The sequence below is a fragment of the Leptopilina heterotoma genome, unplaced genomic scaffold (genome assembly GCF_015476425.1).
Source record: "Leptopilina heterotoma isolate Lh14 unplaced genomic scaffold, ASM1547642v1 Lhet_350, whole genome shotgun sequence".
NCBI lineage: Eukaryota > Metazoa > Arthropoda > Insecta > Hymenoptera > Figitidae > Leptopilina > Leptopilina heterotoma.
This window is the reverse complement of record NW_025111032.1, coordinates 663,218-686,033: the sequence shown is the minus strand read 5'-3', so window position 1 is coordinate 686,033 and position 22,816 is coordinate 663,218. Positions and strand designations below refer to the sequence as shown.

Below are 22,816 nucleotides of genomic sequence, written 5' to 3'. Positions count from 1 at the left end.
AAAAGAAGGATAAAATTTAAATTATTTTTATTATTATTATTATTATTAATATTATTATTACTGTATTTGTGACATTTTTTGTATGTAATTAAATAATAAACGTTACAAATTGCATGCGTTTTGTGTAACAAAGTGAAAAGAGCATAATAATACTAATACTTACGTCGAGTTCACCTATCCAACGCTGCTTGACAGCTATGAAAATCGCCACACTACCCAACCTTGCTTCTTCTCTGATTTCTTTCCACTTCCTGAGAAAATATCAAGAAGTATGGTATGTATTCTTTTCTTATTAATTTTCACCAATTTCCATATAAAATTTGCATCTGCATGTGAAATTCTACTCGAATATTAACAATTAATCAATTTACTTTGTTTTTTTTGTAAAATTTGTTCATTTTTTGTTTGATATGCGACAATTACAAATGGAAACATGATAAGTTAACCTAAAAAATGGAAACGTGCTTTTGAAGCATTATTTCACTCACACACTCGTCACTTATTGTTGAAATCATGAAAAAAAGTAGATAACTTTTATTTTTGTTTATTATTTATTATTGATGTCAATGGAAATTTGTTTGTTTTCTCTTCTTTATTAGAAAAGTGTGAAAATGTATTTTTTTGCATGAAATAAATTTGCGTTGAAAAGTACTTTTCTGTTTCTTAGTTTTTTTTTGTCGCAAAAATTTCATGTTAAATTCTTTTTTCTTCTAATCAAATCGAAAATTTTTTTTTCTTAATTATAGAATTTCGAATTTTATTTTTTTTACAATAAGAAATTTTTAACGTCAACAGTAAAATTTCTCCATATTTTTCTGTCTAATTTAATTGCATTTCATATAAATTTGACTAAAAATTTTTTTTATTAGATTAAATTTCATTTGTTTATTTATTCAATTAATTTATTTACACAATTTTTATTTTTGTTAATTAAATTATTAAATTAATTAACTATTAAGGGCATTTGAACCTTAATGACGTCACACATGCTTTGCACAATCTGTAACGTCATCAAGGTTCAAATGCCCTTAATTAAATTATTAGATTAATTAATTATTAATTAAATTATTACATTAAATTTCACTTGTTTATTTTTTAAATTTATTTATTTATACAATTTTTATTTTTGTCAAATTTAATTTTAGAAATATTCAATTATTCAATTATAAAGAAAACTATAATTTTTTCTTTAATGATGCAAAATTTAATCACCATATTTACTGTGATGGTAAACACTGATTTAATGAGTCTGAAATAAAAATTAGCAGTAAAAAATGTTTTTTTTCTTTAATTTTTCAACTGAATTCTGAAAATTTGTTGACTTTTATTTAACAGCCTCCCAAAAAGGATTCGAAGGGGTCCTCCAAACAACCCCAGAAGACCCAGAAGAAGAAGGAAGGAGGGTCTGGAGGCAAAGCCAAAAAGAAGGTTCGAATCACGAAATTTCTCTTTTTTTCAATTTAAAAATTTCGAAAATTAGTCTTTAACATTTTTTTTAAAGTAAACATGTTAAAAATTAAAGTTAAAAGAATGTTAAAAACATTCATTTTAACTTTAGTTTTTTAAATTAAGTCAAAAAACTTAAGTTGAAATAAAAGTTTTTAAGATTTTTTTAACTTGAAAATTTTTAATTCAGTTTTAAAAAAATGTTAAAACCTTCATTTTAACTTTAATTTTTCAAATTGATTTAAAAAACTAAAGCTAAAATGAATGTTTTTAACATTCTTTGAACTTGAAATTTTGAAATTAATTTAAAAAATTGAAGTTGAAACAAATGTTTTTAACATTTTTTTAACTTGAAAATTTTAAATTTCAATTCAATTTTAAAATTTCAAGTTAAAAGAATAAAATGAAATTTCAATTCAATTTTAAAAAAATGACTGTTTTTAACATTTTTTTAGCTTGAAAATTTTAAATTTCAAGTTAAAAGAATAAAATGAAATTTTAAAACTGAATTGAAAATGAATGTTTTTTTTTACATTTTTTTACCTTGAAATTTTGAAATTAATTTTAAAAAATTAAAATAGAAATTAATGTTTTTAACATTTTTTTAACTTGAAATTTTTAAATTTAAATTCAGTTTTTAAAAAATGTTAAAAAAATTCGTTTCAAATTCAATTTTGTAAATTAATTTAAAAAATTAATGTTAAAATGAATGTTTTTGTTAAAAAATGTGAAAAACATTCATTTTAACATTTTTTTAAAACTGAAGTTCAAAAATGATGGAATAAACTTTTATAATACAATTATTTTAAATAATTGACACAAAAGTTATAAGAAAAAAGTTATAAAGTTCAAAAATTCCAAATTTATCTTTCGAAAGTACCGAAAATTGCAAAAATGTTTCAAATTAAGAAATTTTAATGATTTATTTTTTATTTTGTTTTTAATTTAAAAAGATCAAATATTATAAAATTAATAAAAACATTCAAAGAATTTGAAAAACTATTAAAAATAAGTATTTATAAAATAAAATTCCTGTAATTTTTATTAATGATGCAAAATTTAATTACCATATTTACCGTGATGGTAAAAACTGATTTAATGAGTCTGAAATAAAAATTACAAGTAAAGAATATTGAAAGAAATTCTTTTTTTAATTTCCTTTTTTTATGGAAATTTATGAAAAAGAAAATTTTGTCACTTTAAAAATTATAATTTCTTTAACAAAAATTGTTGCTAATAAATACGAGCAACAACAAAATAATAGTAATAATAATAATAATAATTAATAATAAAAAAAATTAGTTTTATAAAAAATTAATAGTATAAAAAATAAATTACATTATGAAAGTATAATATAAAAATAATTCATAAAAGTATATAATAATATTTTTAGTAAATATAATAAAAATTCTAATAACCAATTTGAGATAATTTTCTTAAACGTTTAGTTTAAAAGAAAATTTCAAATTTTAAATTTAAATATGTAAATTTTAAAAAAATTGACAAAAAAAGAAAAGAAAACTGAAATGTGGAATTTGAATTTGCAGAAGTGGTCCAAAGGAAAAACCCGTGATAAGTTGAACAATCATGTCTTGTTCGATAACAGCACATACGAGAAATTGTACAAGGAAGTTCCATTGTACAAGCTGATCACTCCATCGATCATTAGCGACCGATTGAAGATTCGTGGCTCCCTGGCAAGGCGAGCGCTCATCGAATTGGAGAAGAAAGGACTAATTAAACAAATTGTGCAACATCACGCACAATTGATTTATACTCGTTCCACTAAAGTTGATGAGTAAAATTGCAATGTGTCCTTTAAAATAAGTGAAAATAAAATTAAAGTTCTACAAATTTACATTTTTTGTAATTATGAATCATTCTTCTTTTTTCTAAATAAACTTAAAACTAGTTTTCAACTGAAAAAATAGGAAAATGGATTTTTTCCCGTTACGCAAAAGTTTCATTTTTTTTAATTGAAGAAATTAAGATTTTTGAGTTTTTTTAAAAGATTTTTTAAAATTATTAACTCAATTTTTATTTCTTTAAACCTTTTCTTTAATTATTAATAAATTAATAAATTGGCGAATTTTTCGATTTTTAAATTTCATTCTATTTTGAAAACAAATTCTATTGTGTCTTTGATAATTTATTTGAAAATAATTAAAATTTGATATTCATTCGTTTTTTGATCTAGAAAAGATGCCATAGGTAGAAAATTAAGAAAAATTATTATTAAAACATTTTTCTCAATTTTCTTAAGAAAAAGCAGAGAAAAAGTTTTAAGGAAACATTCTGAATGAAAGTGTTACGAAATGAGCATTAATTTAAAGAAAATTAATTATAAAATAAAATTCCTGTAATTTTTATTAATGATGCAAAATTTAATCACCATATATATTACCGTGATGGTAGAAACTGATTTAATGAGTCTGAAATAAAAATTACTAGTGAATGACAATATTGAGAGAAATTCTTTTTTTTAATTTCCATTTTTCATATATGTAAATTTATAAAAGAGAAAATTCGTCGATATGAAAATTATAATTTCTTTAATAAAAATTATTTTTATGTGCTAACATAAAATCAAAATTTTCATTTTTAAATTTCGATAAATTTTTTAATATTTAGATGCGTTGAATTTTATTTTTAAAATAAAATTCTCATATATTCTATTTAACGCATCCTAAATGAAAACTAATGTATTTAATTATTGTTGTTCTGTTTATAATGATATTACTGAGAATATTACAGCGATCGAGAAATTTGGGAAAACCGGCATTTACTCATAAATAATAAAAAGGTTATAATAATATCTTACCAAAAAAATTAATAAATAAACATTCGTCAGCAAAAAATAAAAATAAATTCACCCATCAAACGTCAGAGAAAAACATAGAGTTTGGAGTCATAACTAAAATAAATGAGAATCGAAATTATAATAAAGAATTTAGAATGAATAAGGTAAAATAAAATATCAAATTTTTAAAATTAAATTTTAAGAAAAAACTTTATTAAGGAAAAGTTGCGTAATTTTATTCTCTACAAGGATACCTACACGGAGAGAAATATCTGGGCTTTTTAGCATGAAGTTTTTCATACTACGATTGCAAGAAACCTATGCGATTTCGGTAAAAGTTTTCTGCAATGTGATTGGTCGGCCCAGGCTCTGGGCGTGGCCTAATAGCCAGTTGCAAGGGTCTAATACCGAAAAAGCATAGGATTCTTGCAATCGCAGTATACTTTCTTGCAGTCATAGTATACTAACATTTCATACTTTTAAAATACAAAGCATTCATGCTATAAACGATTGATTTTTCTCTCCGTGTATGAAATTAAAAAATCGTTTTTACATTAAAGGGTTAATTTTTATAGCTAGATTTCAAAATTATTAATTTACTATTAATTATTAATCAACTATTAAAATTATCCATAACTTTTTATTTTCTTTTCTCAATCATTATTGTGACGAATAATTATAGAAAGTTTCAAAGTAAAAATTAAATAAAATCTAAAGTAAAATTGTGGGTTAATAATAAATTTAGATAAATTTTAGGCAAGATTTGTATTGTTTCTTTATTACAAGTGTGTTTTCTTGTACAAATTATTTATAGCCTTAGATTTACATTTCTCTCTCCGACAGAATTTTACTGCGCGATATGTATTCTATTTTTAGCATGTGTCTAAGTCCAAAATTTTTTGATTTTTCAATTTCAATATATTGTACCAACTGATTTACATAATATTTTTTTTGAATAAAAGTTCCATTTCTTTCATATTTTTTTTTACAAAGCAATGAACAACGCGAGAACATTGCGACAATTGCGGAAATAATTCTAAAAACTATTTTAAGATTATATTCCGTAGGCCTGAAAAAAGTTTTGACAAAATAATTTAAAAAAAAAGAATAATAATAATAATGGTAAATATACAATAAACGACAAATATTCACAAAGACATACACGCCACAAAAAAATTTTTTTTCTTTTCATTTGTTTTTTCTTATTAAAAATTGCACATCAATTCCTCAGAATTCTTGATTCATTCAATTTTCATTTGCTTTCTTTTTTCTTCTATATACTACTAAAGAACAATTATCGGACGCAAGAAAAGACAATATATTTATATATATATGTATATAAAAAAATTAAAGCCTATACGCAATATTAAAATACAAATTCCTTGAGTGTAATTTTCGACTCAATTTTCACCACTCGTCATTTCATTTTTTCTTTTCATTCACAAAAATTCATTAAGTATGTACAGTGTTTTTGTTTTTTGTTTCCTTAACATTTTTTTTTCTAAATATACAGAGAATAAATTATCTATAATTAATTGTGTCCCCCGAGCTCGTAGCTCTTCAAAAAGTCTCTTGCGATAAATCGGCCAAGAATTTTTTTTTTGCAAATTTCGAGGCAAACGCAACTGCAGTTACACTAAAGAATTAAAAAAAAGATAATATCGAAAGAAAAAGAAAAGCTTTTTATAAAAAGAAGAAAAAATAATATTTTACATAATCTACAATAATAATATAAAAAAGAAATTATTAAACTAAAAAATTTTTTAAAAAAAGTAAAAAAAATCAATTCGTAAAAATTTTTTTTATAAATTAGAATGTAAAAAAATATTTTAATCAAAATAATACATTATGGCACATTAACAAATCTATTAAAAAACTTTTTAATTTTGATTTTCAATCCACGATTTAAATTTAAATTATTTTTAGGTTTGCAAATTTACTTTTAAACCGGGATTTTAGAATTTAGACCTAAAAATTTTTTTTTAATTTTCTGCAATGATATGAGAATTTTTTTTAGTTCTAGAAATTGATTTTTCAATTAAAAGAAAAATGTAGGTCTAAAAAGTTTTAGTTAAATTGACAAATTACTTTTTAGGCCTACAAAGTATTTTTTGTAGTGAAACAATATTTTTGGGTCTAAAAAGTATTGGCTAAATTTACAAATTATTTTTTAGGTCTAAAAATTATTGGTTAAATTAATAAATTACTTTCTAGGTCTAAAATTACTTTCTTTAATGAAATAAAATTATTTTTAGGTCAAAAAGTATTGGCTAAATTAACAAATTACTTGTTAGGTCTATAAAGTATTTTTTGTATTGAAACAATATTTTTAGGTCTAAAAAGTATTGGCTAAATTAACTTATTTCTTTATAGGTCTAAAAAGTATTGGTTAAATTAACAAATTACTTTTTAGGTATAAAAAATATTATTTGTAATGAAAGAATAATAGTTTTAGGTCTAAAAAGTATTGGTTAAATTAAAAAATTATTTTCTAGGTTTAAAAATTACTTCCTGTAATGAAATAAAATTATTTTTAGATCTAAAAGGTATTGGCTAAATTAATAAATTACTTTTTAGGTCAAAAAAATATTTTCTGTAACAAAAAAAATTTTTAGGTCCAAAAATTATTTTCTGTGTTAAAAAAAATTATTTTCTAGTCTGTAAATTATGTTTTAGATGAATTACATTATTCTTAGGTCTACAAATTTTTTTCGCTATTAAAATAAAGTTAATTTATTTTTATATAAATAATAATTTTTTAAATTAAAAAAAAATACAAAATGATAAATTATTACAAATACAATTTCACTAAAAGAGAAACATTTTCATGCATTCTTTAGAGTAACTGCAGATGCAATAAAAAAATTATCGCCCTTTTATAGAGGACATACTTGACCCTCTCTACTTTTTTTTTCTAAAAAAAAAGATAAAGCAAGAGTCACCCTGTTTAGCGAAATTCGTACACGCATTTATAAAAAAAAGTTCGTTTAGTCAAAAAAAAAAAAAATAAATAAATAAAAATTTGACGACTATAAAAGAGGCAAATATAAAAAAAGGAAAATGGTTATTAAAAGAAAGAAAGAAGCGCGTACACCTAAACCATTTATAGAAAGCTGCTATTACGAATGTTTAACGTAAACAAAAAAAAATTATAAATAGAGCGCGATATTTAAATATTACAATAAATATATAAATTGTCCTCAATAATACAATAAAAATTCGCTCCTCTTTTCTTTTTTTTTACTTACAAACACAATAATTTCTTAAGGATGAGGCGCAAGTGTGTTAAAAACCTTAAGAAAAATGCATTCTTTTCCGTTATGGCAGTAAAAATATTTTCATCATTTATCATTTTATTTTATTTATATAATATAAAAAATTGGCAGTTTCGAGTTATATATTACTCTCGAAATTCTCAGTCTTCTCGATTTTCATTTTTTCGGAAAAATTGAGAATTTTTCGGAAACTGGAAATCGATTTAAAAAAAACAAAGAAAAAAACTATTTTTTTGTTCTTTTTTTCTTTTCAATAATTATATAGGAATGTTAATAGAAAATTTAAAGGTTTTTTTTCTTTCCTATTTTGGAGACATTAAAATGGCAGCACCAGTGATTAATAAATAACGGAAGTAGATAACTTAAATATAGCGTTAATCGAGTAGGAAAAGTCGTCTTAAAAATTTACGTGTGGTTTTCGCAGTGAAAAAGAAAAAAAAATTTTTTTTCGTTTTAGAAAGTCCATAAATGTTAGTTAAGAAATGTTTTAGAGTTTTTTTTTTCTTTTGGAAATGATCGTTATTTGTAGCAATTTTCATTTTGATAATAAAAATTACTTTTTGTATTTGAGTCATTTTGTTTTTAAAGGTTTTTTTTTAAGAAAATGGAATTAAAATTTTTAAATCAAAATTTTAAATAAAAAATATAAAATAATTAAAATTGGGATATTAAAAAATTGAAAAAATTATAATTTATTAAAAAAGGGTAGAAATTTTAAATAAAAAAGGCAAAAACTACTTTGCTCGTTTCAATGAAATAAATAAATAAAAAAAACAGTTTATAATATTTTAATTATAAGGTTAAAATTAAAATTTTTCTATTCTTCAAATTATGGTTTTTAAAAATTTATAATTTTAAATATTTTAATTTTTACCCCTCAACATAAAATTTTCAGTTGAAATTATTTATTTAGAGATGAACGAAACCTTTCTTTCTGAAAAATAATGGCAAAATTGAATTGCGTAAAAAATTCATCAAAACAAAAAAACAAAAAAAATCCCCAAAATACAAAAAGTTAATTTAATGAAAGTTGCTTCAAACATTATCTAAAAATAGTGACGGCATATCGGAATTAAAAAAAAATTATATTCCCCCATTAAATTTAATTAATAGACACTAAGAAGATTCCAATTTTTTTTTCGCTTATTGAAAGAAAATAATTATTTTCCCCCTAAAATTTGAAAATTTTTTAAAATCGAATTTTTCCATCTGGAATCTTCTCAATGGCACTTAGACTTTGCTCTGTGATTATTATTCTTTTTTCTCCTCCTTAGAAAACCCGGTTGATCTCGATTTTTCACAATACAAGATCGTGTATTATAACAATCGTCATATAAACATTATTATCATCACAGTAAAAATATTTCATCTTCATTTTTCATCATCATCATATCATCATCATAATTTTTTTTATCTATTGAACTTGTGCATATTTTTTCGCCTTTCGAACGTAGACAACTTTTTTTTTGTTTTTTTTTTTAGGTAGTTAAGTTGACATTTAATGAAAAATAAATTCGATTTTTGGCGTCACTCAAAAAAAATATTTGAATGCACCCTATTTCTCGCAGTTCGAATTGATTATTATTATTATTATTACAATATTAAAATTATACACACCACTAAATAATAGTCATTGGTCTATCGATGCGATTTTTCAAATTCTTTACTTGGGGTGGGGAAATTTATCAAAAACTTGATTTTTTTTGCAGAAAAGAATAAAAAAAATGGTCCACGGAACTCATCAATTCGTTTAGAAATTTTTTTTCTAAATTACGAAGATAAGTACCTTTTTTTAAAAAATAGATTTTGTTCAGGATTCGAAGGTTTTCAAATTCACGTAAAGAAATCAGTCATTTTTCTTTTTACTGTCGATAGAATAATAATTCCAAAACTGTAATTTAATAGATAATTTTTTTTTTTTTTTTGTTTTAATTTTAAATAAAGTCTTTTATCTATTGTATATGGCTTAAAATAAAGGAGTAATTACACTTCATATACTGTAATTTAATGTTCGAAAAAGGTCCAGTGACTAGAGAGCGCGAAAAGTAGGTTTTTTGAACATTTTGATACTGAATTTGAAAATTAGGGATCGATTTTATATTTTTACAATAATTTATTTTTAAGGGGTTACATCCACTTAGGATTTTGAAAAAATCGAATTTTTTTATTGCATTTTCGTAATATACTCGTAAAAGTCCGTAAAAGTCAATTTTTTTTAAAGAAAGAATTATTTAAAAAAATTTTAATAAAATTCTACGCAAACATTTAATTTTTTTTCTTTTAAATAATAAAAATTTCACAGGAATTCAATTATTTACAAATTTTTTTTATAAATTTCATCGAAACAATTCAATTATTTTCGTAAATAATAAATTTTTTTTTAGTAATTCAATTATTTATACATAAATAATAAAACTCATTGCTGAATTTCAATTATTATTTTTAACACAATTTTAATCGATTTCCTAGAAAAATATAATTTAAAATTTTATTAAAATTCGTCAAGAGAATTGAATTATTTAAAAATGTTTTTGATAAAATTCTTTATGATAATTGAATTTTAAGAAATATTATTTTTTAAAATAATTTTTTCATTTTTGTATTTCAAATTTAAATAATTGAATTCTTGTAGAATTTTTCAATAAAAATTGTTTTAAAAATGAATTTTAGTTAAAATTTTAGATAATAATTGAATATTAAAAAAATATTAAAATTGAATATTAATATTTTCAAAATAATTGAATTTTGAAAAGGTTTCAAATTAAAATCTTTGAAAATCTGAATTTTTCATATTGTATTAAAAATAATGGAATGTTTGCAAAGAATTTTACTATTCAGAAATTGAATTGTTTCGAAGAACATTATTTATGTAAATAATTGAATTCCTGAGAAGAATTTTATTAAAATCTTTGAAATTATTAAACAAGAATAATTAATTAATAAATTAGTTAATAATTTTAATGAATTTTAAAGTTTGAGTTTGTAATTATTCAAAAATTCATTTTTGAAAATAAAAAGTTTTGTAATTTGCATAATAAAAATTGAATAGCAAGTTTCGGGTTCTAGTGCGCGTAAGATTTGCTAGTGTCAAAATAAAGTTCAAATTACCCTTAAGTGCATTAATTTTTAAATTGAAATACTCAATAGTTTTCTGAGTAAAAATTCCTAAAATACCGACTTTTTTGTCTGTCTAACTGCATGTAACCCCTTAATTTTGAAATCTGAACAAAATTACAGTTTTGGAGTAAAGATGGCACTGATGGAATCCTGAACAAAATTTCCAATCGCATCGTAACTCTAGCTAGCTGCCTGTACAGGTTTTTTCATTTTTCTCCTTTTATCTTTTAAAGTTTACATATACAATATATAGTTAATTATGTACAAAATTGCGTATTATTATTAATTATAAATATTAAAACAGTCTTTGCTCGAGAGCACAACGATGATTGATGATGAATCGTCACACGGAGGTTTGCGTGACGCTGCCAGTGAGCCAGGCTCGGCCATTACTTTTGTGCTCGGGAATCTCGTACTCGGAGTCATCGATCTCGCATAAATTTGTCGAGAGATCGCTATTGCTCGTTGCACCGCCGAGGAGCGAGTTCCTCTCCTCGAGTGTAGTGATGACTGAGCCGATATCGTCGACGTCGTCACCCTTATTATTGTGACATCGATTGCGTCGCGTGCTTGGGAAACCATAAGGCACTACGTCGTCCTCATCATCCTCCTCCTCGGACTCGAGGCCATCACCCAGCCGACCGTTGAGCGGATGCGCCTCATTCTCCGTATCCGTGTTTATATTATAATGCGGTAGATACGAATTTGGATGTCGTAAATAACTTTCGGAATCCTTGTATTTGTACTCACCCTCACCGCCGCTGTCCAGTGGATTTAGTCGTTGTGTCTCTGGACAAAAGTGTTCGGAAAAGTCCGTACCGCATTCTGAATCGCCTACGTATTCCGATTCCTGGTCCTCATTCAGTGTTTCGATATCGCGTGTTGTGTCTATTGGACCATGCACTGGAAATTTTTATTCAATTTTAGCACTTTTTATTTTACCACAACGAATTCTATTAGTTAGTTAGAATGCTTGGATTTGTGACTAGAAATTTATGTCATTTTAATAATTTTCAAGTGTGAATGTAAAAAAAATCGAAAAAATTGCGACTTTGAATTTACTGCGCATGTTCTGATGTGACAGGACACTACTGCGCATGTGTTGCTGTGCCAGAACACTACTGCGCATGTGTTAATGTGCCAGAACACTACTGCGCATGTGTTAATGTGTCAGAACACTACTGCGCATGTATTAATGTGCCAGAACACTACTGCGCATGTGTTAATGTGCCATAACACTACTGCGCATGTGTTGCTGTGCCAGAACACTACTGCGCATGTGTTATTGTGCCAGACCACTATAGCGCATGTATTGACCCTTGCCGGATCTAGGTAAAAATTATCTTACCAAACATAAAAAAAACTTACTTGATGGTAACTGATGTGTGTTTGACTCGTTGCTTTCGTTACTGTGGAAACTGGATGAGTCTGGAACTTCACTTCCAGGAACTTCCGTGATATTTGGCAGCGGGTTCTGATTTGGTCTGACCCAGTCTGAACAGTCCCAGTGATAACCTGACAAATGATAAAGAAAAAAAAATTACTCAATGTTTCCTTCTTGCTAAAGCAAAAATGTCAATTTTTTCCATCGTATTGTAAAGCAAACGGAAAAGGATCAAAAGCTCGTTTTTGTCAGATATAGATTTCGATTGTAGTTACAGGCGAAAAAAGCTTATAATGCAACACAGTGGGGTTATTTTTTATCATTATTGTGAACATTTGTGTTAGTTTTCCTAATTTGGGATATTTTTCCAATTCGCAGTGTTTGGAATATTACGATTTAAAGTTGCTCCCACTTGGTGAATTCAAATCCCTGTATTTCGTAATTCCTTGGATGGAATTTGACAAAAGAGATTAATTTCCAAACTTTCGGAGTGAATTTAGAAAATTTGTTAAACATTAAACGAAAAATTGTAAGAATAGAAGAGTTATTGAGAAAATTAAATTTTTATTTTGAGGTTAGAAATTTAAAAAAAGAAAAAAAAGGGGTTTTGGCTCTTCTTCGTCACCGAACATTGGGATTAACTTACCGCCAACAATGCGAGGATCATCCTCGATAACCGAGAGAGATGTAACGGAGGAACCACCTCCGTGAGGCATCTGCCGGGTAGAATTTAGTAGAAGTCCTCCAGTGGTCAGCTCTGATACCACTGGGCTCGCTCGTCTCAGGTCTGTTAGTACATACACGATACGCTCTTGTTATTTAAAAGTTTGCCATTTTAAAAAAACACAACCATTGAAAAATGTTTCACATTAAAATTTTAAATAAAAACAATTAATTTTTTTCAGAATTTGAAATCATTTTGCAATGGGATTTTTCAGTGCAAGTAGACTAATTAGAAGAGCTTCATGCCGCAAGCGAAAATAAAAAAGTAAGAAGCTACGCTTGAGTGGGGGAAAGGGGAACCATCAGGAATATGGTAAGACTCACCATTCTTAATTTTAGCCGCATCGGAGATGAATGAAGCGAGTTGCATTTGTTCCTGCCATGAGGGTTTATGTAGACTATCGTTGTCACTACCGCCAGCGTTATTACCACCAACTGGAATTGAATGACCTAACGATGGAGGAGGTACAGGAGTTCTGCGATTCAAATTACGCAGATAATCTGGAGGGATTATCTCCAATTCATCACCAGCACTTCCATAACTTCTCAGTGTATCCAAATTGTTTAAAGCCACTGCCGCCGTATTACTATACGCAACCGGCTCATTGTTCGAACTAGGAGTATAGGAAGCGGGTCTAGGGGGACATTGGGGAGGTTCTCTCTGCAAAAAAAAACACACAAAAAAACTTTTTAAACTCAAAAAGCACACGCGATAATATTTTTGGGAGAGAGACTTCTTTTTTATTTTAGCAGCAAACTTAAAAAAAAATGCCGTCTTAAAGGGGTTACATCCACTTGGGATTCACTTCGATTTCAGAAGGCGACATTTTGTCAAAAATTATTTTGTTCTTGCCTTCGATTACATCACTGGATGTAACCCCTTAAGATATTATGAAGGTCGTATCGCCTTCTTTAAAAAAAACATGCCTCTCACTAGAAGAAGAAGAAGAAATTATAAATCTGAAAAAATTACCTGTATAACTTCCAAATTACTGAGTTTGGAACTCCGCTTGAATTCGTGTTCATTGGTTCTTGCTGAATTGAGGACAATTTGTTTTCTCGTCTCATTGTTGATGTGATTCGCTCTCGCGCGATTCCGTTTGCTTCTTACCTTCCTACAGGAGACGAATATTATGATAAGGATGATATTCGCTCCTAGAGCGATTCCGATCCACATGAGTTGTTCCGAAGTGATGTTGAGATACCTCGAGATAACGGACGTGAAAGCCGGATTTCCACAATTGTTCCCTGACATATCGGCCGGGCAGATGCATCTATAACTGCCTAGTTCGTTAATGCAGGTCCCACCATTCGAACAGGGGTTAGTGTCGCATTCGTTGATGTCAGTCTCGCAGCGCTCTCCCCTAAAACCTTGGCATTTGCAGATCGGTCCATTGTTTCCTTCTTCGCAAACTCCGCCGTGGATGCAAGGGTTAGGACTGCAGTACCTCCCGAATTCGCACCGTTTCCCGCTTAAGCTCAGTCCTACACATTCGCAAGTGAAATCCCCTCCTTCAGGCACTAGACGACATCTTCCTCCGTACAAACAAGGAGATGAGGCGCAAGGATCGGTATCAATTTCGCAAGCGATGCCTGTGAATCTCCCGTGACACTCACACTCGTAGTGATCGTTTCCTGACTCCTTGCAAGTCCCTCCGTTCTGACAGGGCTGCGAACCGCAGATTCCAGGCGGCGTTAGGATTATCCCCGGATCGCAACTGAATTCCACATTCGCGAATCTCTTCAAAACGGCGACACTGCTAGCTCCACTCATATGCAACGGTACGGAGATTTTCGCAATCCGCATATCGTCCATACACCCAATAAACCCACGTTGGACATCCTCGAAACCCAAGATCGAGGGATGTTGTCTAACCTCAGCTCCAAGGTACAGATCATCCGACTGGAGGTTAAGAATCTCGTTACTTCCCGGCGCGGCCCCGTGCGCAAAATACTTCCCATCGACCACCACCTTCGCACTGTTCTTATCCCGCTCCAACTGTATCTCATGCCACTGTCCATCGCTAACATAAGTACTGCTCACTCTCACCAATCCCTCTCCACTTCCCAAATCGAATCGATATTGCACCACACCGTTCGCAATCTCCAGAATATTATAATCCACCTTTCCCGCCGCGTACATCAAACTCCCAGTAAGTTGCACCGTTCGTATCCTCAACGACAAACTCAAACGATCCTCAACCGTTTCGCGAACAATCAACTTATCGATTTTATACCTAGCGTAACTCTTCCCACTGAACGAAATCGGATTCCTCGGTATGTAACATGAATCATCATGGCACTTGGAGATATTAATCTCGCACGTCTGCCCGGCAAATCCCTCCGAACACTGACAGGAATATCCCTGAATGGACGAATCAGGAATACACTGTTTGAAAATCGGACACGGATCCCTCGCGCACTCATTCACTACAAGTTCGCAATGACTACCGGCATAGCCCTCTTTGCAATTGCAATCCATCTTCTGCTTATGCTTCGGTGAAACGAAACTTGTCACATCAGTCGAAACTGGTGCAATCTGTAGGGGATCGAGTATAATCCTATCCTGACAATCGCCGTAGAGACAATAACCCTTAGTGCATTTGAATCTCACAATTTCCTCCACGACAAGTTTCGTCGATTCCTCCAACTCCTCTAGATGTTGATTTAAAGCCTCTCGTATTGTTTCCGAACTGTAGAACCCATTCGGTTTTCGCACCGCGAACAGAAGATCGAGATCATTATGAATAGCCTGACGAGGGAATCTAAATGTGGAATTTTTTGGATTTTTTGAATTCTGTCGAAGAGCGCGGGATTTTATCAAATTCGCCTCGTCTGTTGACGCTTGAACGCTAATTATCACCACGTCCTTAAGTCGACAATTTAAGGCGTTGCGCACAGTTCGTAGAAAGCCTTTCCGATGACTAAGGATAAAATCCTCGGGACTCACCTCCCTGAAGCGGACTATCGCCGAATTATCGAGCATCTTCTCGTTCACTAGGTCCACGGAGACTTTAACAATAGTGTACGAGATGAATTTGCTATCGGTCACGGTGACATTGAGTCGATATTCACCAACATCGAGTCTTGGCAAAGCGACCAGGGTCCCATCGAGTTTATCGATTTGAAAGAGATCGGTATTTGGATTCGGTGACGACGGCGCTAGAGTGTAGAGAAGAGTGTCGTACTGATCCTTATCGGAGGCGTGAACCCTGCCAATCACTCCGCCCGGATATTCGTCGAGATAGGAATTGATGACTATTTCCAAAGGTGTGACAATCGGTGGATATTGTGATTCCTCGATGATCTTCACCACGACATAGGCGTCGGAATAGAGTGGTGGACTTCCGTTGTCAAAGACACGAATATGAAGGACGTATTTGTCTTTGAGACGATTGTTGAATTTAGTCGCGGTACGAAGAGAACCGTCCTGTTCGAGGCGGAACGAGTTTCCTTCGTTGCCAGAGCGGAAATCGAAAGTGTAGGGATCGGAGTTCGGCGAGATGTCTTGATCGGTTACCATAAATTGAAGAACAACGTGACCAATGGGTTTGTTTTCTTGAATAATTGTGGTGTAATTTGCTTGCGAGAATTGTGGGGGATTATCATTGGCGTCGAGAATCTCGATGTTGACCATAACGAAACTGGTGAGTGTCGGTAGACCGGAATCGCGGGCATGAACCTCGAGAACGTAATTCGGTACCTGGAATTAAAACGACTCGTCATGTATCGTAAGTAGAGGAATTAAATTACTGAATTCGTCAATTCGAATAATTTCCAATTTTAGGTGAATAGACTTACGGTTTCTCGATCAAGAGGCGCTGCTACTGATATCACTCCAGTTTTCTCGTCGATACTAAATTGTTTCAATTTATCACCCCTTTCTATGAAGTACGAAACTATTCCGTTCTCCTCGCTATCCAAATCGTTCGCATATACCTGAAAATAATTTTTGATTCGTTGGTAACGAAATAAACGTTTCTATATTTTTATTATTAATTATGATGATTTGGTAATTCGAACTTTAGGAATTAAATACAAATATAGAGGAAAAGAAACTCACCTGTGTTACTTTTTCTCCAGCGATAGCGTCCTCCTTAACAGCAGCTCGATACGAAACTTCGCTGAAAATTGGCGGATTATCATTACTGTCGAGTACGGTAATATTAACAGTCGCGTGATTACTCAACGGAGGAATACCCCCATCAACAGCTTGAATCGTTAGGAAATAATCCCTCGCCCTCTCGTAATCCAATTGTTCAGCAATTGCAATAACACCCGTCTGTGCATTAATTTGAAACTTCTTGTGCTCATTCCCACCGATTATCGAATAGTAAACGTCGGCATTAACACCCGTGTCCTTCGATGTTGCAAGAACCCTTGCAACCTCAGTGCCAATTGCATCGATTTCCGGAACACGAGCAAAATAAAACTTGGAAGTGAATTCCGGTGGATTGTCATTGATATCCTGAACATTGACAACTAGGGAAGCGACACTCATCAATTGAGGTGTTCCTTGATCCATCGCCTGAATGGTGACATTGTACATTGCCTTTGTTTCACGATCGAGCGGCTTGGCGAGAGTGATAATTCCACTGTCGGCAGCAATTTGAAAATGATTATTCGCCGAGTCGATAAATTCGTAACGAATCTTTCGATTGATGCCAATATCATCGTCAGTGGCGTGGACTTTTGTCACCAAAGTTCCAACTTCTACATCCTCCGGCAGTGTTGTACTGTAGGACTGCATCATAAATTTCGGAGCATTGTCATTCAAATCGGAAACGAGTATCTCCAATTGTGACGAACATTCCCAGGTCGGTTTGTCTCGATCCTAATAGGAAAAATTTGCAGAATTAGCAAAAAGAATTATTAGGAGACGAGAAAGGAAGAAGAAAACCTACCTGTACATGAGCAGTGAGGGAATATTTCGCCTGTGTTTCGCGATCCAATTGTCCAACAGTCTTCAGGACCCCAGTGTCCTTATCGAGCGAGAACTTCTCCTTATTATCCCCGGTGAGATAAAAACGCAACTTTGCATTCTCCTCATCGTCATAATCTGTTGCCAGAACGGTCAGAACATACGTTCCGGGATGTGAACCCTCGGAAAGAATCTCTCTATAACGGTATCGAAGGCAATAGGGAGGATTATCATTCACATCTAGGACTTCTACAGTCACCTTCGTCTTGAATACGAATTTTCCGTCTGTTCCAGTGACTGATAATTCGTATCTGTCGGTTGTTTCTCTGTCCAGAGATTTGGCGACAAACACTTCACCGGTCGAACGAACCTGAATTCGTAACGAATCGATTAATGCCAATGGTTTGTAAAGAAGTAGGTAAAAGGATAAATAAATAAGGAACAAAGATACAATTTCTTTGTTTCATATATACAGACCTGGAATTGCGATCTTGGATCTCCGGCAGTAATGTAGAAGTCGACTGATGTATTCATGTCAACGTCCTTATCGGCTGTTGACAATTTAACAAGAACCGTTCCCGGGAGGGCGTTTTCCTTAACCGATGCTTCGTAGGGACCGTCGACGAAAATTGGTGCATTATCATTGTAGTCCTTCAATTTAATGTGAACCGTTGTTCGGGCAAAGTGTTTCGAATTTCCATTGTCAGTTGCAATGACCTGAAAAAGTATGTAATGGGTTTTTAACTCGTCGAACAGGATAATAACCACTGAATTATAAACAAATAACACGTGAATTATAAAATAGAACGGGAACTCTAAACAATCTAATGAGTTCAGAAAGATGTCTCAAACAGATGGTCACACAACAATGGTTGTTGTAAGTGTCACGTCATACTTCTAATACATAATACTTCTAATTCTCCCAATGCTCCTAATACTTCTGATGCTCCTAATACTTCTAATACTTCTAATGCTTCTAATGCTTCTAATGCTTCTAATACTTCTAATGCTTCTAATACTTATAATGCTCCTAATACTTCTGATGCTCCTAATACTTCTAATGCTTCTTAAACTTCTAATGCTCCTAATACTTCTGATGCTCCTAATATTTCTAATGCTCCTAATACTTCTGATGCTCCTAATACTTCTAAATCTCCTAATGCTTCTAATACTTCTAAAGCTTTTGATGCTCCTAATACTTCTAATACTTTTGATGCTCCTAATACTTCTAATGCTCCTAATGCTCCTAATACTTCTGATGCTCCTAATGCTTCTAATACTTCTAATGCTTCTAATATTTCTGATGCTCCTAATATTTCTTATGCTCCTAATACTTCTGATGCTCCTAATACTTCTAAATCTTCTAATGCTTCTAATGCATTTGATGCTCCTAAAACTTCTTGATGGTTCTTATACTTCTAATGCTTCTAATACTTCTAATGCTTCTGATACTTCTGATGCTCCTAATACCTTTAATACTTCTAATGCTCCTAATACTTTTGATGTTCCTAATACTTCTAATGCTCCTAATACTTCTGATGCTTCTAATGCTTCTAATACTTCTAATGCTTCTAATGCTCCTAATACTTCTGATGCTCTTAATGCTCTTAATAACTAGTTGTGTACTGTCATCGAGTTTGTTCTTCTACTCCAGTTCAGAAAATCTTTTCAAGTACCAAGTGCCTTCTTCGAATCTCTTCCTAGTCAAATTCAAACAAGGAGGTAATTTCTACTGCGAGGCACATTTCTATTTTTCTAAGGACTGCATTACCTCGACATCAATGTCAAATCAATAATTAGGTCACTCCTAGGCTGAGAGTTGTTTTATCTAATTTACATCGACACCTGGACTCCGGACCTTTCACTTTGGCTGACCCGAAAACAATTCGAGGGAAATCTACTGCATTCTCTGTTTCCGCTAGGAGTACCCAACGGGAACCTCGTGGTTATTTCACCCCCAAGCTACTAGTTCATAACCCAAAGAAAAATAGAAATTCTCCACTCACCTGAAATTTGTACTCCGCCTGCTTTTCCTTATCCAACTGCACCAATGTCGAAATCCATCCAGTATAGGCGTCGACAGTGAAGACATTCGCCAAGTCACCAATGTCCGTTCCAAAGGAATATCTCACTTCTCCATTACTTCCAAGATCCTTATCATGAGCAACAATTTTCAAAATTGCCGTCCCCTCCTCAATATTCTCGGCCAAATTCAAAATATACGGATTACTCTCAAACTTTGGTGCATGATCATTCTCGTCTAGAACTTGAAGGGAAATTTCCGCCAAAGCAGTCAATGGGGGACTTGAATCAGTTTCAGCTAAAATTCCAATTAGATGATGATCCCGAATTTCGCGATCTAAAGCCTCAATTAATGTGATTTGTCCATTTTGATCGATATCGAAGAGTGATGATTCCTCGAGTCCGGGGAGAATTCTATATTTCACGGTACTGTTCGTCACGGTTTTTAATTTTGTTATCACTGTCCCAACAACGGAGGACTCTGAGTAGAAGAACTTTTCGTTCATTCTTTCGAAAAGGGGTGGAGTGTCCTGGGGACCGGTGATTAGAATATTGAGAGGCACATCGGCGTGATAGGTTTTTAGACCCTTATCCTCGGCGCGAATGAAGATTTGAAATAATTGATTCTCCCAAGCGGTGGCGTTCTTAATCAGGAATAACGCACCGGACTCGGAATTAATTCCAAAGAGACCCTTGGCTTTTGATTCTTGGGGTTCGTAGATGGAGTACTCGATCGTTGCGGCATCGCCTTCATCAGCGTCGATTGCTTTCACCTTCAGGAAGACTGTGTTCAGGGTGAGATTTCCGGCAATTGTGGCCTTGTACTCGCCTAATAGGAAGACTGGTGGATTATCATTCTCGTCGCCGACTTTCACGCGGACCATCACGAATCCAGGTCGTCCACCGCCGTCGGTTGCCATTACGGGGATTTCGTAAAGCTTCCTGTACTCACGATCTAATTTCTTCTTGGTGGTAATTTCGCCAGTTTGTTTGTTCACATCGAAGATGTCCTTCATCGCCTCCGAGGGAATTGAATAGGAAATTTCTCCGTACTCGCCGAAATCCTCGTCGGTGGCGATGACCTGCGTCACCAGTCTTCCTGGCAATTGGTTCTCGAGGACAGTGACGTCAACTATTGGATTTGGGAATTTGGGATTGTGACGATTCGCTGGAAGGATTTCGATTTTCACTCTGGCGAAACTGGTGTAAACGCCGTCGGTTACGGAAACGTTGAGGAGGGTTAATTTGTTTTCACCGAAATTTTGCATGTTGATGAGGGTTATTATTCCGGAGTAGGGATCAATGTTGTAGGTCTGCTGATCGTTGCCGCCGACGATGGTGTAGGTGAGTTTATCGTCGATGAAGTCGGGATCGCTGGCAGTGACGACTGTGACGAATTGACCACGTTCTGCGTGCTCGGAGAGGAAACACGAGTAGGATGGTTGCTCGAATTTTGGAGGATTGTCGTTCATGTCGACAACGGTGACCCAGACGTGTGCTGTACTTGAGAGGGAAGGTACGCCTCGATCGATGGCGATCACTGTGAAGTGATGGGAGTCGTGGGTTTCGTGGTCGAGACTTCTCTTCAGGAAGACAACTCCATCATCCGGATCGATATGGAAAAGATCTCTACTATTGTTTGTGTCGTTCTGAATTGCGTACCGTACTTTCTGATTTATGCCTGTGGAAAAGAAGAAGAAAAATTAATTTTTTTTACTCTTGCACCAGGTGCGATATTTTTGAGAGAAAGAGTATTCTTCTGGAAGTTTTCGGAAATTTCTCATCTTTATGGTACTGGGAACACTTTTCGCAGGTTCCCGTCAAACTCGAAGAATATTTATCGCTGCCCCAGGTCTAAGAATTAGTTATATGAAAAAGAAGGAAAAAAATAGTTCCCAAAAGTTAAGAGTGGATTTTTACAAATAACTTTAATCAAAAAGGGACAAAACACGAAAAAATTGCAGTTTCTGCACTAGGTTCGATCTTTTTGAAAAAAACAACTTTCTTCTGGAAGTTTTCTAGCATTTCATATCTTTAGGATATAAGGAAAACATTTTTTCGGTTCCCGTCAAACTCCGCACCAAACTTTTAATTCCACGTTCATAATACATCACAAAACTCATATTTGGGCGAATTTGCGGTTTTAAATGAATTATTGTAATCACCAGGTGATTAAATACAGAAATAAAAGAATTTTTTTATTTTTTGCACTAGGTTCGATATTTTTGAAAGAAAGAATATTCTCCTGGAAGTTTTCATCAATTCCTCTTCCTAAGGTTCCAAAGAACACATTTGCAAGGTTCGCGTCAAACTCGCATTATTCTTTTAGCTAAAAAACTCTAGTAAAAAAATTTTTCACTAAAAAATAGTTAATTTTTTTTGCTTCACCTGTATCATTATCTCGGGATGTAACTTTGAGAACTGATGTTCCAAACGGCGCGGCTTCGGAGACGGAAATATTGTAAGAATCCTGGCTGAATTCCGGTGGACAGTCGTTGACATCCTGGACTAAAATGCTGACGAGCACCTCAGCGAATACACCGGAGACACTGTCAGTTGCTCGTACTGTCAATTCGTACTGTTTCTTCTGTTCGTAATCCAGCTCATCGACCACATAGATTACACCTAATTCGGTGAAGAGAAGGTTGTAGACCCAAAAGCACTAATTAGCAAAATATCGACGAAACTGGACCAATTTTTCTCGAATTTTATTATTTGTTTGTTGATATTAAGTTTTTAAATTTTTGTTTAAAAATAATTGCTTGTAAATGTCTTTTTTCTCTAGAGATAAAAATATTTTTTTTAATTTCTTAACTTTTTTATTTTTTTTTTACTTTTCTACTTCCTTCTATCTTTTTATTTTTCCTTTTTTAAAATTTTTTCCTCCACTAAATGTATAAAATTAATTCCATATCATTTTTTTTTCAACAAAAAGAAAATCCAGTTTTGTCGATATTAGAGAAATCTAATGAATGTAGCAAGTGCAATAAATAAATACTATTGTGTATATAAACAATAAAAATTCAGTTTATCTTTATTTTCTATTAATAAAAAGTATCTGTATCTATTTGAAAAAAAAAATTTTACGCTTTTGCCATATTTTTATATAATTTGTGGCAAAATATATA

The 22,816-nt window shown here is 31.8% G+C and overlaps 2 protein-coding genes across 4 annotated transcripts in view; one reads left to right on the top strand and one right to left on the bottom strand.

The window, feature by feature from the left end:
- The first annotated feature begins 139 nt into the window (after positions 1-139).
- Positions 140-3,304, top strand: LOC122505207 (40S ribosomal protein S25). The gene is made up of 3 exons (XM_043616696.1): positions 140-274; positions 1,336-1,428; positions 2,994-3,304. The coding sequence occupies exons 1-3, from the start codon at positions 272-274 to the stop codon at positions 3,246-3,248; spliced, it is 351 nt and encodes a 116-aa protein (XP_043472631.1). The 5' UTR covers positions 140-271; the 3' UTR covers positions 3,249-3,304.
- Positions 3,305-10,459: 7,155 nt separating this feature from the next.
- LOC122505215 (fat-like cadherin-related tumor suppressor homolog) overlaps positions 10,460-22,816 on the bottom strand; it is a 535,247-nt gene continuing 522,890 nt past the window's right edge. For 2 of the 3 annotated variants that reach the window (XM_043616703.1, XM_043616704.1), the window contains 11 exons: positions 22,077-22,313; positions 19,673-21,369; positions 18,144-18,383; positions 17,650-18,036; positions 16,809-17,579; positions 16,547-16,684; positions 13,719-16,448; positions 13,070-13,406; positions 12,669-12,809; positions 12,007-12,153; positions 10,460-11,541 (listed from right to left, as the gene is read on the bottom strand). In XM_043616703.1, coding sequence (XP_043472638.1) covers positions 10,982-11,541; positions 12,007-12,153; positions 12,669-12,809; positions 13,070-13,406; positions 13,719-16,448; positions 16,547-16,684; positions 16,809-17,579; positions 17,650-18,036; positions 18,144-18,383; positions 19,673-21,369; positions 22,077-22,313 — 7,385 coding nt within the window. In that variant the 3' untranslated portion in view covers positions 10,460-10,981. The remainder of the gene's footprint in view (positions 11,542-12,006; positions 12,154-12,668; positions 12,810-13,069; positions 13,407-13,718; positions 16,449-16,546; positions 16,685-16,808; positions 17,580-17,649; positions 18,037-18,143; positions 18,384-19,672; positions 21,370-22,076; positions 22,314-22,816) is intronic. The other variant, XM_043616706.1, reaches the window with a different exon arrangement.

Coding starts and splice junctions, on each gene's coding strand:
- LOC122505207 (XM_043616696.1), top strand. Junction 1,429..2,993: donor GAGGCAAAGCCAAAAAGAAG/GTTCGAATCACG, acceptor TTGAATTTGCAG/AAGTGGTCCAAAGGAAAAAC.